Source organism: Aulonocara sp. 'chitande type north' Nkhata Bay, linkage group LG14 (genome assembly GCF_057382095.1).
Source record: "Aulonocara sp. 'chitande type north' Nkhata Bay isolate Kocher_YH1m ecotype deep benthic linkage group LG14, A_spYH_male_GT1.1, whole genome shotgun sequence".
In the NCBI taxonomy this organism is placed as follows: domain Eukaryota; kingdom Metazoa; phylum Chordata; class Actinopteri; order Cichliformes; family Cichlidae; genus Aulonocara; species Aulonocara sp. 'chitande type north' Nkhata Bay.
In genome coordinates, this window is record NC_141357.1 from 15,379,338 (window position 1) to 15,393,834 (window position 14,497).

The window sequence follows — 14,497 nt, forward strand, 5'->3', positions numbered from 1 at the left end:
TACATTTACACTAGTTTTTTTATTTTTCAAATAACAAAATGTTTCTCAACTCAAAAACAGGAGCTATAATTCAGTGTTTTTAAAAATGTCTGCTAGAAACATATTCCAAAGTGTAATTTTAGATACAGACCTGTCAGGTGTCAAATAGGCCAGTATTTATCAAAGGAGTCAAATATTGACCAAGGCAATTCTTTGAGTCGACCATTAACAACACACACCCACTCTGCCAAAGTGCCCAAAATCAAAACTGTTCCACAACATAAGTCAGAGTGTAAATCAATGTCCTCATGTTCATTACTGAGTAAAAAGTGTAAAAAATCGAAAGTGCAATGGTTGCTTTGCTACTGTTGCAACATGATCATGAGATATGTCACCTTCACTGGAGGGAAGGGGGTTTGCCAAAATTCCCACACTTTTTGAAAAATCCATTTCAACTTTAATGTCTCAGGCAAAATTATTAACAGGAACCAGATGTACTGTGTTATCAGAGGGCTTGTTCTATTTCTGGATTGTAACACAAGTTACGACAGTCCTTTCCTGCTGGCGTGTCCGGTTTCATTCATCATAGTGAAGTGAAGACAGGAACTTATCCACATCCAAGTCTTCAGGGAAATAATCTATAATTTTCTTTCTTTCCTGCAAATAAAATGAAAGCAATAAATAAGAGTTTTATGACAGAACTAGGTATCAAACATCTGCCTTCGTGTGTATGTGTTTGTCTTTACTTGCTTTGCTTTTCTTAACAACTCAACATCTACTTTACACTTGGCAAGTTTAAGGCTGGATGATCCAAAGATGTGCAGTGTCAAGATTCTTTGAGTGGTCCTCATATTTGGCAAGAAACTTGTCACGCTTTCAAAACAGTCACATAGCTTACCAACAAGCAAGACCGGCAATCGCACAGGATGCCAGGGTGTTAGGACCCAGTTAACTGGCTGTGTATTTGCCCAAGCACCTCATTCCACCTTCATCATACTGCAAGTGTATATTGTACCAAATATGCATATTTTGAAGAGACTATGAAGTACTTGGGCATAATAACAAAGTGTACTTTATTTAGTAAATTAGATTAGGTTCCATAAATAAATAATAAACACGTAAAAAGGACTGATACGCAATGGAAGTTCATCTGGTGTCCACACACCTTTGATAATCACTACACAACAAAACACAAAAGAGTTGAATACAAAATAAAGAGGAAAAAAAGACTGGACAAAAACCATGCTGCTGTACTTACTCGGTCTTTCTTTTTGGTGGGAGATCGTTTTGATTCTTTCTTTGGAGGGGGGCTTGATGCTGAAATAGGTTGCTTGCGTTTCTTTGAGTTCTTCGAGCTAGTAGGCGAGTTTTCTCCTATCCCCTCCTGACGCAAACTGTCCTTCAGTGGACTGCCTGTCCTGGCGATGGCAGCACGTGAAAGAATCATAAGTGTGTGAGCAGCCATGTTAATGCTGCTTTCACTGCCGGCTTCACTGGCAGGGCTGCAGCCAGGTACATCTGGGGTGTTGGGAGGCATTAGATGCTTTGGAGTACCCTCTCCGTCTTTAACCTTTCCCTTCTGTCGAGGAGTCCTGGGACAATCAGCAGGTGCTTCCTGCTTACTGCCACTTCCAGGAAGGTCTGAACTGCTTGCACCAAGCCCTTTGACTGGATTCGCGGGAGATTTGAGCCCTTGAATGTCCTGAAGCATCTCAGCTGCCTGTTTAGCCAGAGAACTGGTTTTAGATGGTGTTTTTGTAACTTTGGACTGACTCTGAGATGCTGGCTGAGGGACAGCTGGAGGGCTCAAGTCTCTTGATGCTGAGGATGAAGGTTGTTGGTCTTGCATGCTACCCTTCATTTCATTCTCTTTGTTAGCTGTGACATTTGGCATTTCCTGAGAGGAAGTCTTCTTTTCTGTACGTCCCTCACGTGGTTTCAAAGGCACCTTCTCTGCAGATTCTTTCCTGCTGCTTTCCTCTTTGTCCTTCCTACTTCCTGATTTTAGTGCAGAATCAGACTCTGACTTGGAGTTATATGAATGCTTAGGTTTTGAGTTATCTTTATGTGCATCCTGACTGCATTTCCTCACAACAGATTTTGATCTTTTTTCTGATTCTGACTTTTTTCCAGCCTCAACCTTTGAAGCATCAGCACTGCTGGTACTGGCACTTTGAGACTCCTGCTTGTGGGTGTTATGATCCTGCTTGCGAGAGCTCTTTTTAGCAGAATCTTTCTGGTACTGTTGTAAAGAAAAGGGCTCCTTCACTAAGCTTACTCCAGCCTGCGGACTTGCTAAACATCTGACAGTTTCTACCCTCCTCTTGGGTTTGTTGCCACCCAGGATAGTAGGTCTTATTCGAACAACCGACTCTGTATTAGTTTTCTCAGTCTGCTGGATAGATGGTGATGGGGATGTAGTTGCAGTCATGGCTGTGCTGGTTGTAGTTGTTTTAGCAGTTTGTGGTTGAATGTCTGCAGAAGAGTCAAAACATAAAATTCTCCTGTGACTGGCACCTTTTTCTGCATCCTGCTGGTCTGTGTTTCCAGCTGATACAGGTTGAACCTCTTTACTGCCCAGATTTTTCTCAGTGCCTGGAATTTAGAAATGAGGCCGTGAAATTAAAACATTATGCTGAGCAAAGATGCATTCAAAAAAGGATACCATATAATTTTTAGCCAGTATACATCTTCACCATGGAGAAGCAGGTTAACCTTTAACTTACCAGCAGCTACAGGTTGTTTGCTTGCGACGGTGGGAGTTTTGGACGGGACAGTTTCTGTCTGCTCTACTGATACAGGATTCTGTATGGCAACAAGCTGTAAATGTAACAATGAATGGGTTAATGTGGTTTACATGTGAAGTGAACTGGGACTCCTTGTAGAAGCAGAATGTCTTACTTACAGAAAGTCTTGGATAAACAATAATCAAACAGATCTTCAATTCAAAATTGAACAGAAACTTGACTGGGTCAAAACTGACCCAAGCCATACTAGCATAGAATATGAACAGTATGTAAAGGTTAAAGAGTATGTTTATCCTTTGAAATACAATGTATAATACATTTTATTTACCAGTTTGCATTGCACACAAGATAAAGTTAACACATTGACCTGAGAGTGGCAAAGTTTGGACAGTTGGACAGTTTTGTTTACTTAGCAGCCAATTTGGTCTGAAAGTGTCTCATTTAATAAAGAAATAAAGCTTTTCTCACTCCATCATTCTGGTTAAAATGGTAAGAAAGGAAATGCTTTTAACTGCAAACCACATGCTCCGACTAACAATAAAATGATCTTACTTGATTGGACACCATCTGCACTTTCCCCACAGGATTCGGTCCTACAACAGAAACAGGAAGCATCATGGGCTTCACGGGTGATGGCAGGACGAGTGCTGACCCTTCAAACAGGAGCACAGATGTCATAGTTTGATAATTATGATACTGAGAAAGTTATTGAAAGTGAAGGAAAAAGATTAAACATGGGGACATGCCTTGTTGCCATTGATAACTCAAAAATAAATAAATAAATTGCTTAACGACAGTGTCCCTACAATCTTTTGCCAAAAGAACTTTACTTTCAATATTTTGGACTGTAATCAGTGCAATAATGTGGAAAAGTATGTTGTTATACACACTGCACATTGCTTACTACCTTACATTCACTTATAGATGTAATGTTTGTGGGATGACTCAGTTTTGCAGCCTTCTGTCTCTTACCAGTGGAGTAACTTGTAGAGCGAGTTGGTGTTGTCACCGCATATTGATTTGTGGGTAAAGACTGTCCGTTTGAGACACCAGCAGGCAGCACCACCTGTCTGCCTTCAGCTTCGGTAGATGGGGGCTCTGTTACAAGGAAATAGCTGGCTCCTTGGAGGGCAGGGTTAGTTGCATCCAGGGGTAGTTGAATTATATAGCTCTGCTGGGCCTGTGACGTTCCAGTTAGTGGAGATGCAGTTACTGCTCCAGCCTTGCTGCTCAGAGGACTAGCAAATGCCTCAGAACTTTGTAATCCACTAACTGCCTGCGCCACCTCATCCATGTTGGCCTTTGGAGTTTCAGGGCATCCCACCGGCTTAGCTGGGGAGGAAACGTAAATGGTGGGAATCTTGTCTCCAGAAATGCTGGAAATTGCCTGGTTTAAGGCTGTGTCGCTGGAAGAACCTTCATCCTGGTTATCACTTATGATTATTTTCAAAGACATGACATTACTGGAGTCTGTTGCAGCCGTGTTTGGGATGCTTGTGGTTAACAGATCAGCTGTTGTTGCAACTGAAGCTGCAGGAGGAGGGGCAACGGGGGCACAGGAGGAGGACGAGGATGCGGGTGAGGCATGTGCAGCTCTTGGACTTGCAGAGGTAGAAGCAGACGTTGGTGCGGCAGGTGTTGCCGTAGATGGGGCAGCAATAAAAGCAGATGAGGGTGAGGCTGCTGAAGCTGTAGTATCTGTAGAAGAGGATGTTTTTAAGACAGATTTTGATATTACTGAGAAAGTAGACACTGGTAGAGTATCTCCTCCACTGTTTGAGAGTAATATTTGAGGTAGGTCAGCGGCGGGCGCTGGAGTGATGTTCAGCTGAGCTTGTTCGGGAGGCAAAGATGATGCTCCGGGTGCACCAGGTTGATCTTTAAACTCTTGTGATTGTTTAGGTTCTTTTTGGTTGTTCATATTTGAGGCCGATGTTTCCTCTGGCTCAGGAAAAGCACAAGAGTCCACTGGCGAGGGATCTGTGGAAGATTCACCAAAGACAGGCGCGATAGAAGTGCTGTCCTTTGCGGGAGGCTCCTGAGTGGCCAAACTGTCCAAAGGAGGAGGGGGAGGTGTATTCAGTGGTTCATCAATATCCATTGGTGTTTCATTGACAGTGTTAGTGAAAAGTGCATCTTTTTCTTTTCTGTTTGAGTTTCTTGGAGCACTTGAGACACCTCGGGGATCCCCTTGACTCACTATCAGTCTGGCTGAACTGTTTTCAATCCTGGATGATCTGCCACTGGGACCAAGAACTGTTTTCTTTAACAGTGTTGGAGGAGCGGACTTTCTTGTCTTTCGCTCTTGCCCAGGTTTCGTCTTCACCGTCATTGGTGTTGTATCTGAAGCAGCTGAATCACTGTGTGTGGCACCTGAAAATAGAAACAGAGTTCAATTATTCATTTGTCTCTATTGTTAGCAGAAATGATAACCTGCTTGACCTCTCATAGAAAGTTATTTAAACTTGGAAAAATGTTTGGATTTTTATTATAATTTCACAACTGATGCTTCCAGGTTTTATGAAGTCCAAGTGGCAGGGATGTTCCTGTAACCAGCTGTCAACCACTCTCTTTTTCCCCACAGTTCTCAACACTACTGTGAACAACACCATGAATGTCTTGCAGGAGAGACTATCTGAAAGTGCACTCCACCTCTTCGTCATGGCTAGTATTTTCCTGCAGTTCATTTCAGTTCTTAAATTAGGAATAATTATAGGTACTTTTCAATTTTTGACTTTGTTTACAAAGTTTACCAACTGTTAGAAGCTCAAGAAGCTACAGCCTTACACCTCTAAGCCCCTTCCAGACTTTCTGTAGACATTTATGCTGCCTTTTCGACGTTTAGATTATGACAGACTACCTGTATCAATATTTTGAAGGAGTCTGATTGCAGATGTAGTTCCAACAGTGTCGGTCTCTTCTGGACTACTGCTCGTATCGCCATCTCCTGCTTCTCCATCTGCAAATTTAGTTTTATCTGCAAACATCAATTTATAAAAAGTCTTACAAAAAGTTCTTTAGTTAAACTGTTACAGACATTTGAGAACCATTATTTAAAGGAAAACACATTAAAGTAAATGAGGTCATAGTTACTGCAGTCAAAGAGGTCAAAGAGAGCCTGAAAAGCTGGGTCGGACTCAGTTTGCTCCAAAATGTCATGGATGGCGTCGTCACTCATATGAATTTCCCCCTGTATACGTGAGTAAATAATAATAAATTACACAAAAAAGTGAAAACATTACAAGCAAAATGTTAAGAAAAAAAATCACCTGTAATCCTAGTATTTCATCTATAGACTGGTCTGTTTCCACTGTACTTGAAGAACCCTTTGATGTTTGGGGCATTGGCTCACTGATAGTAGTGATGAAACAGAGTAGGAAACAGCACAATCATTATCAAAAACTATGCACAATACATCCAAGTGCAAACAAAATGAAGAGTCCTATCGTGTTACTTACTTTGCAAGGATTTTGTTGATGTTTTCAGCAAGTTTCTCTTGTAAGGACCTGTCACCCAGTATCTTGTCACGTGCGTTTTGTATCACAAGCTGCTGTAAAGAGTGAGATGAAACAGAGAGTGTGTCATTTCTGATGCAATAAAGTAATTTTTCTTTGTATCTAGAGACACAGACTGATATATGACCATTCAGCAGATCAACAAGGTTTTAAACAACAATGTCAGTGGATTTGTTAATATGTGATTGAAGTGTAGTCTTTAACTTTTCTCTGCGATTAGGAAACCTAGCATTACTGACATACTGGTGGTGGTCAGAGGGCCCGGTGGTGGTCAGAGGGCCCGGTGGCGCCAGTGTCCGGCAGCCTCGCCTCTGTCAGTGCGCCCCAGGGCAGCTGTGGCTACAACATAGCTTGCCATCGCCAGTGTGTGAATGTGTGTGTGAATGGGTGGATGACTGAATGTAGTGTAAAGCGCTTTGGGGTCCTTAGGGACTGAGTAAAGCGCTGTACAAATACAGGCCAGGCCATTTACTTACAGGGAAGTTTTCATCAACAGCCTCTTCAGGTTGGGGTTCTGCACTGCTGCTGCCAGCAGCTGTAGCAGATCTGCTAGGGACACTGGAGCCACTCGGAGCACCACTTCTCTTCCTGGGGGTGTCCCTGAAGACAACAGAAAAACATTTTAAACAAACCATGGGAATAACAATAACAGCACAATAAAGTCAAACAAAAATATCACATGCTGAAGATCAAATTAATCAATGAAGTTGGGGTGACCCAGCACAGACAATATTCCAGGCTGACTTTGCGTCACCAGCATGTTCTTTTCGTCGCAGTCCCTTGAAGTCGCCAAATATCACTTTCTATGGTTTCTGATTATGGCTATATCACTGAGGATTGCTTTCGGTGTGTGCGCAGATTAAGGAACAACATACTGATATTGAGTCATTTAGAATAAGCAGTGACACAGCCTTGTGACTGATTAATGTCATGTGAAATTAACTACAATCAGCATTTTATTTTTTTTTAGCTCAACCAGCCAAAGGACCAATTAGCTTATGACATGGCATCTGATGTCCTCTCCATCCACAGTTCAGAAGGATCACTACTCCCAGATTGGTCAGAAATGAATCAAACTTGCTCACAATCCCTACCTGATGCATTTTTTTCGTGCTCAAGATCACAACTGTCATTTTACAGTAAACACCCTGTGAAGTTTGACAAACCCTTAGCAAGAAAAGCTACTGAATCACTAACATTCTGGATTATGCAACACACCAAATACATGTTTGTTGTTTCTGCAATCATTAGTCACATTTTCTGCAATGCGAAAGGTTTATTCAGTGATACTGTAAAGTCATTGTAACAGCAATGTCCATGCACAATTTATGTACAACGAAAGCTAATTTTTCCATCCACTTTAGATTAGTCTGTCTTTAGCACTCTGGACAGATGTTTATGTAATAACACCTATAGTAAAGCATTAACAACTATTCATACCATTTCCTTCGACCAGGAGACATTGGGCCTGGATTTAGCCGTTGCTCTGAAACAATGATCTGCATGGGTGAATCCCCTGTAACGAATAAGTTTGAATATTTATTATTAAAAAAGCTGTGATCTTAGCATTACTTTACTTTAGCATTTGTACTCAGTTGTGTGTTATATTACTGACTGGGTGTAGTCATTAATCGGCTGCTGTCATGAATATGCTGGATTGTGCCACTGCCAGAAGCTGGTCTGCTGTTCGGACCACTGTAGCACACTGGGGTGGAGTGGGCAAGCATGCTGTGGGAGGTGTGCGCTGGGCTGATGATGGTGCTTGTCTCAGAAACCGATGAACAGACAACAGCACCCGCAGAAGCCACGGCAAGGACCTGCTGTCTAGCCATGTTTGCCAATCCAACACGTGAACGTGCTGCAACACACAGAGGCTGATAAGTAAATAGGTTACATATAAAACCTGAATGCTGAGGCACTGTTTGACAACTGTAAGTAATCATGGTGCCAATTTCCCAATTTGATGTATAGACAATGTTTTTATTCAGAAGTTATTTGGGTAACATGCCAATTCCTGGGGTTTTAGGAACAGGCAACTATAATCACAATAAGCTCATGATTAGGGAAGTCCCTTTTCAAACAGTTTCTGTTCCTACATTATAGGTATATTTCTACATAAATGCATCAATGCATTAAACCTGATGCTTTCAGCTACATCACCATGTATTAGCCCATTACATCAAAACAAACAACCTGACAAACTTACTTCTCTGACATGCTGATATAGCAGGGGAATTCTGCAATGACCTAAGGAAAGATGCAGAAAAATATTCACATATTGATTCACTTCACCAAGTTTTAGCATTCAGAAACACAGCAGCAGATGTTTATCTTTCGTCTCACAACAACATACCAATCAACAATAGAAAACAATAAGAAATCATTTTTCAAAATCAGCCCCATGCATCCTATGCTATCACACAATTATTAGTGAAGCTCATTACTTAATCTGGTTGAGTGTGAAATCCAGCTTTTTCCACAATGAAGTCATCATGACGGGAACCTCATGACAAGACTCTGTTGAAAATATGACTAATCATCAGCAACAAACCATGACATATGAACAATAATCGGTCATAAAACACTAAAGAGATCCTCTGAATGGCTTACCTTTTGTTTTAGCAGCTACATACTCATTTAAAATGGTTGTCAGGCTCTTCCCAAAGATGGACTGTGTGAGGAAAGATTAAACATAAATGCAGTCAGCTGTAATCATGACAGGCTGTGGAGGCGGCTTACAAGAGGGAGGAAGGCACACTTACAAAAACGCAAGCAGGAATAGTCCCATCTCCTGTGGTGTGCTCGGCATACTCTTTCAGGTTGGGGCTCTCGTGAATGAAAGCTTGGCTTGTAGCTGACAGTCCCTCTTCTTGGAGGTACCCTAGCGGAAGGACATTAGTAGCACCTCAGTCAGCAGTAACAGTTACCCTCCAACTGCAGCCCAATCAACCGTTAAGGCTGTGAGGCTAAAGCCACCCATTTACACTCGACTGTCATTGCTGGCTAACCCCACAGCTACTCGTCTGCTATGGACGACCAGACTTACCCAAAACAAGCCGAGCGACGTCAGACGGTAGCAACATGACCGACTAATTGTTGGTGAAAGCGGCCTCAAATGTGAACAGGTAACTCCATGTTCAGAAAAAGTCTCCGAGAAGCTCAAAAACTGACTGAAATGAAACCACGTCAGTGATATTATTGTGAAGGCGACGTCTTCACAATACTGCTTCTATACTCAAAAGGCGGGGAACTCAAGCACGTATAACCCGGAAGTACCAAGATCAAGCTATTGATTAGAATTGTGGTAGTTGTAGTCCAAATAGAAAAAATCAATCTGGATAACATTCTATAGTTTTTTACATATATATACTTGAATTTATAGGTTGAACGTGACTTCAGCAGATCGTATACCACTTCAATAACACCATACCTATTAAAAACATTAGGTTTATTTTCATGCTGATAGAAAAGTGAATGGACTCACTCAATACCTGGCATGAGAAGGAAGTGATGTGAGGGGCTGAGCCTTGCTGCTGGGGCGGGAATATTTTATGCGTGGATTACGTGTGCGTGCGTGCGTGTGGCTCTACAAGATGGCAAAGTTGTTATGGCAGGTACAGTAGCGGTGTGCCTTACCTCAGCTAACATCTGCACCTGCGCGTGTGACAACTCCGTAACTGCAATCGCTGCAGTCATCTGAGGTCAGTGAACAGTGCAGGTGTTTGAATGGACGTTTGTGAATGAAGTTAAAAGCTTAATCTGCCAGTGTCGTGTTGCTAAAGTAGTTTGCATGAGCAGTGAAGCAGTGAATAAAGTGTGGGTCGAATAGTAGAAATCTACACTGTCTACTAAGTAATAATAGTGTAGGCATAAAGCAGATGAATAACTTTTGTCAACATCCTGTCCCTCCAGTGTGTACATACGGTGAGGCACAATGAGCCTGGCTCTTCATGATCTCCTGGCCTGCTGCAGAGCACTCGAGAATGACAAAGCTACAGAGAGGAAGGTGAAAAAGACGAACTACTGCCTATCAGTTGTCCAAATAAATGAATTCATAGGCGATTCAATGCACTTTAAATAGGTTAAACAACTCCCTATTTAGCATATTTTAAAATAACAGGATGCTAACTAACACTGTTGTCCAGTTATCATGGCAAAGCAGCCCAACACCAGTAACTACCACAGTTATCCTTTAATTCACTTCTTTTAGTTACTACCTTCAAATCACGGCTCTTCTTACCCTACAGTATTGAACTCAGTCAGAAGCTCAGATTGCACTGCGTATACATCTGCTGAGCATCAGCATCTGTCCTGCCCACTTGCAAATAAGATGCAATTTGCCTGTGGCTTGCACGACATCAATTTTGCACTTTATAAGTGTACAAAGGCAGTGCGATGAATAGCTGAAAGACTCTAAAATCAGTTATTTTTTAAAATAAAGGTTTATTTACTTTCCTGGCACAAGTAGCAACAAAAACAAAATAAGATCTGCCAGTCATCTTGGTATGTTGATAGTCTGTATAGCCCCTCAAGTTCTCAGTTGTGACACATTATATGTATTTATTGAACAGAATTTCAAATCCTGGTTCTTCCTGTTAAAATGGGGGTTTTTCTTATCGCTAAGTGCCTGCTCGTATTGGGTCGCTTGATTGTTGGGGTTTTCTCCAATACCGTTGGGTCTTTAACTTACAGTATAAAGAGCTTTGAAGTGAATTTTGTGGGGAATTATCCATAATTAACTAAACCTGAAATAGTTTTAATCAGTGCGGTGTAAATGCTTTTTATTTCATCTCGTTTTTATTATCAGAAAGAAGCTGAGCGCTTCAGACGGCTCCTCCGGTCTCCAGAGATTGTGCAGGAACTGGATCGTAACTCATCAGCTAAAGCAAAAGCCTCCAAGCAACTCACATGGGATGCTGTTTTCAGGTAACCTGCCTCAGAGTATTTGCAACCATATAAATACCAAATGTATATATCTATAAGGTGTTTCCAGAGAAGGTACTATTTTCTACCTTTTTGCATCTTTTGAAAAGTTCTTAAATAAGTATTTGTTCTTATTTCATATTCTGCAACATGCTCGTAACTCATAAATGATTTTAGCTAACATGTACCGGAACAAGTGGCTTCTATAAATGAACGCTCTTTATTCTGCTTGGCATTTTATTGCATCAGGTTTCTGCAGCGCTATGTCCAAAAGGAGACGGAAAGCATGCAATCAAGCAAATCCAACGTCACAGCAACCACGCTGGCCACGCGGCAGAAGAAGATGGCTGAAATATGCAGCCTGATCAAATACTTCATTCGCTGCGCTAACAAACGTAAGAGCAGGAGCAGGTTGCAATATGTTTCAGTTTTGGGTGAATGTATATCTTTATATTTATAAGTATCTTTCATTAATTCATCAGACACAGTAGAAAACATATTGAATGAACTGTGGGGACTGCAGTTAAGAGTGTCCTCTTCTTCCTCCAGGCGGGCCTCGTCTGAAGTGCAGTGAGCTGCTGAAACATGTGCTGGAGGTTCTGCAGAGTTCGTACTGCTGTTCAGCCTATGGAGAAGATTACAGCAGCCTCCTTGTAAAGGACATCCTCTCTGTCCGCAAGTACTGGTGTGACATCGCTCCACAGCAGTGGCAAAGTCAGTGGGCTATTTGGAGTTTTATTTTCTAAACATCAGGAAGCAGACAAGAGTAAGAACTGATGGATCTGTGTTTATTCTTGATCCTTAGATCTTTTGGACTTGTACTGTGGTTTGTTCAACTCCTCGTCCAGACCCATCAACCACGTTTTGGTGAGCAGAGTGATCCACACGGTGGTGCAGGGCTGCTGCATGCAGACCGATGGATTCAATGACACGCTGTTCAGCTTTTTCTCCAAAGCACTGCTTAATGTCAGGTGAAGACTTTTAACACTGTTTTAGATTTACGTTGAATAAATGTTCCGGTATTAGTCGCTAAATTTAAACACTATGCATTCTTTGTATCAATCGTATCAGGCAGGAGAAACACTTGGCTGTTTTGGAGCACCTCGTCTCAGCTCTGAACATCTTCTTGAGATCTGCAGCTATGAATTGTAGGATGAGGCTGTGTCGACTGGGAGAGGAGCTTCTGCCTTCCATACTGTACGTCTGGGCAGACATGAGGCCCAGTCCAGCTCTCAAAGAGGAGATTGTGGAGTTCTTCAACCTACAGATTTGTGTTCACCACCCCAAAGGAGCCAAGACACAGGATACAGGTTCTTCTTTTTAAAACTTCATTTTAAATGTTGGTTTCCAGCGTTTGTGGTTAATAGTGGTCGGAGGCCAGGCTTTATCGCGGGATCTACACTCACCAAACACTTTGTTAGGTACACCTTCCTTTCTGGTTCGTCTTCTGCTGCCGTAGCCCATCTGCTTTAAGGTTTGATGTCTTGCACATTTTGAGATGCTCTTCTTCACCTTGATTAAGACCATCCAACTACTTTGTTTTAAGAAGGGCATATTTGAGTTTCCTATCTCTTACAGCAATATAACCTTTCTCCTCTAATCTCTGACATCACAAAAGCATTTTCGCTTAGACCACTGTCACTCGCTGGACATTTCCTCTTTTTTGGATCATTTTCTGTAAACTGCAGACATGGTTATGTAGGAAAATCCCAGCAGATCAGCAGTTTCTGAAACACTCAGACCAGCATGTCTTGCAACAACAAGCATGGTACATTCAAAGTAATTAAATCAGCTTTCTTCCTCATTCTGATGCTCAGTTTGCATTTGGGGGGTTAAGGAGGTAGAGCGGACTGGAAGGTTGGTTGTTGGATCCCTGTCTGCTCCCACTTCCAACCTTCTTTCTGGGCAAGATACTGAATCTCAGGTTGTTCCCGATGCATTCCAGGCTGATGCATTCATTGGTGTGTGAGTGTGTGTGTGTGTGAATGTTAGATAGAAACCAGTAGGTAAGTAAAAAAGTTTAATTTAATTTGATCGCAGTGCATCTTTCAAATTTCACTGGTGAAAACATCAAAAATCTAAACTTTTGCAAAGCTGTGGCTGAACTCAAGGTTTGCATTCATTTGTTGGCAGTAATTATTTAAACGTCATGAACATAAATATTTGAATATCCTTAAATAAATAACCAATAACTGGTGGCTGCTCTCACTCATACTGCAGGTGCACATGCTGAGGACTGGTCCAAGTGGCGGAGTCTGCTGTACAACCTCTACAACGCGTTGGTCGGGGAGATTGGTCACATAGGCAGCAGAGGGAAGTACGTCACGGGGACCAGACACATAGCCGTCAAAGACAATCTCATTGAGCTTACGGCTGACATCTGTCACCAGGTAAGAAAGCTCGAACGTCATGTATGCACCAAGCGCATCAAGGTTCAGCTTCGCTCAAAAGTGCGGTGAGGAAGCTCATTAGAGGAGGGTGTCTGGACACATTTAATCCTTTAAACGCTCTTACGTTTCTTTGCTGTAGCTGTTTAATGATGACAGTGACACCCACATCGTGGATGTCACCCAGGCCTCCATCAGAGCCACACAGATGGGCAGTCCCACCCACGGAGCTGCCAGCAAGCGCCGGCGTATCGAAATGGGCTGGGAGGTCCTCCGTGAGCATCTGCAGCCTCAGCACAGTGACTTTGATGTCATACCGTGGTATGATAATCACAGCACAAATAATATAAACACATTTTCAATTTAAATAAAGATGATTACTGGGTAGAATGACTTTTAAATCAGTGTTATTGCTTTTTATTTTATGGGGCATCAACTCTGCCTTGAGACACGGAGGACTGCTGTGCTATCAGCGTCACATAAAGACATTCCCGTCTTTTATTTCCTCTCTCAGGCTGCAAATCACCACAGCGCTCACCTCTAAGTACCCATACATGGTGCCTGGACGGGAGCTGGTCTCACTGCTGTCAGTGTTGCACCAGCTCCTGGCAGAGCAGCGGAGGGGAGAGAGGGGTGTGTATGTGCTGCGCTGTCTGAGGGAGGTGGCCCGGTGCCAGGCTCGCTACCCAGAGAGAGCCCAGGTCTACAGGACGGAGCTGGGAAGGCTCTGGGTTAAGGTATGGGGCCTGGCAGTGCGTGGGGTCAGCTCGTCCCCGACAGAGTCCCTCAGCCTGGACCTGCTGGCCTCCATCATCCAGGGAGGACTGATTAATGTGGACAGAGACTTTTGGAAGCTTTTATCTGGATCTGTATGCAAACCGTCCAAGTGAGTTTCTCTCTTTTTTCATTGCAACAGTAGTTTTCTTTAATTACACAAAAGATACTA

The 14,497-nt window shown here is 42.5% G+C and overlaps 2 protein-coding genes across 6 annotated transcripts in view; one reads left to right on the forward strand and one right to left on the reverse strand.

The window, feature by feature from the left end:
- On the reverse strand, positions 1–9,495 carry npat (nuclear protein, ataxia-telangiectasia locus). Of its 3 annotated transcripts, none has more exons than XM_086261159.1 (17): positions 9,288–9,495; positions 9,004–9,122; positions 8,852–8,912; positions 8,686–8,758; positions 8,448–8,488; positions 7,857–8,099; positions 7,682–7,757; positions 6,718–6,841; positions 6,185–6,273; positions 5,996–6,077; positions 5,820–5,916; positions 5,587–5,703; positions 3,699–5,099; positions 3,279–3,379; positions 2,706–2,799; positions 1,238–2,574; positions 1–636 (listed from the first exon to the last, which is right to left on the reverse strand). In XM_086261159.1, the coding sequence occupies exons 1-17, from the start codon at positions 9,322–9,324 to the stop codon at positions 556–558; spliced, it is 4,173 nt and encodes a 1,390-aa protein (XP_086117285.1). In that variant the 5' UTR covers positions 9,325–9,495; the 3' UTR covers positions 1–555. The 3 variants fall into 3 exon arrangements, with proteins under 3 accessions (XP_086117285.1, XP_086117286.1, XP_086117284.1); XM_086261160.1 differs by having other exon boundaries at positions 5,587–5,685; positions 6,185–6,276; XM_086261158.1 differs by having other exon boundaries at positions 6,185–6,276.
- Positions 9,174–14,497, forward strand: part of atm (ATM serine/threonine kinase) — a 25,029-nt gene continuing 19,705 nt past the window's right edge. For 2 of the 3 annotated variants that reach the window (XM_086261154.1, XM_086261157.1), the window contains exons 1-10: positions 9,788–9,942; positions 10,154–10,247; positions 11,049–11,167; positions 11,414–11,559; positions 11,714–11,878; positions 11,970–12,135; positions 12,236–12,474; positions 13,385–13,554; positions 13,694–13,872; positions 14,066–14,437. In XM_086261154.1, coding sequence (XP_086117280.1) covers positions 10,176–10,247; positions 11,049–11,167; positions 11,414–11,559; positions 11,714–11,878; positions 11,970–12,135; positions 12,236–12,474; positions 13,385–13,554; positions 13,694–13,872; positions 14,066–14,437 — 1,628 coding nt within the window. In that variant the 5' untranslated portion in view covers positions 9,788–9,942; positions 10,154–10,175. Of the gene's footprint in view, positions 9,367–9,787; positions 9,943–10,153; positions 10,248–11,048; positions 11,168–11,413; positions 11,560–11,713; positions 11,879–11,969; positions 12,136–12,235; positions 12,475–13,384; positions 13,555–13,693; positions 13,873–14,065; positions 14,438–14,497 lie in introns of those variants that run through there. The other variant, XM_086261155.1, reaches the window with a different exon arrangement.

Excerpts from the sequence above, each read along its gene's own strand:
- npat (XM_086261158.1), bottom strand. The coding sequence starts at position 9,324 with ATGTTGCTACCGTCTGACGTCGCTCGGCTTGTTTTGG. Across the intron at positions 8,489-8,685 it reads TTCACACTCAACCAGATTAA|GTCATTGCAGAATTCCCCTG; the intron begins GTAATGAGCTTC and ends ATCTTTCCTTAG. Across the intron at positions 5,100-5,586 it reads CCTTCAAAATATTGATACAG|GTGCCACACACAGTGATTCA; the intron begins GTAGTCTGTCAT and ends TTCTATTTTCAG.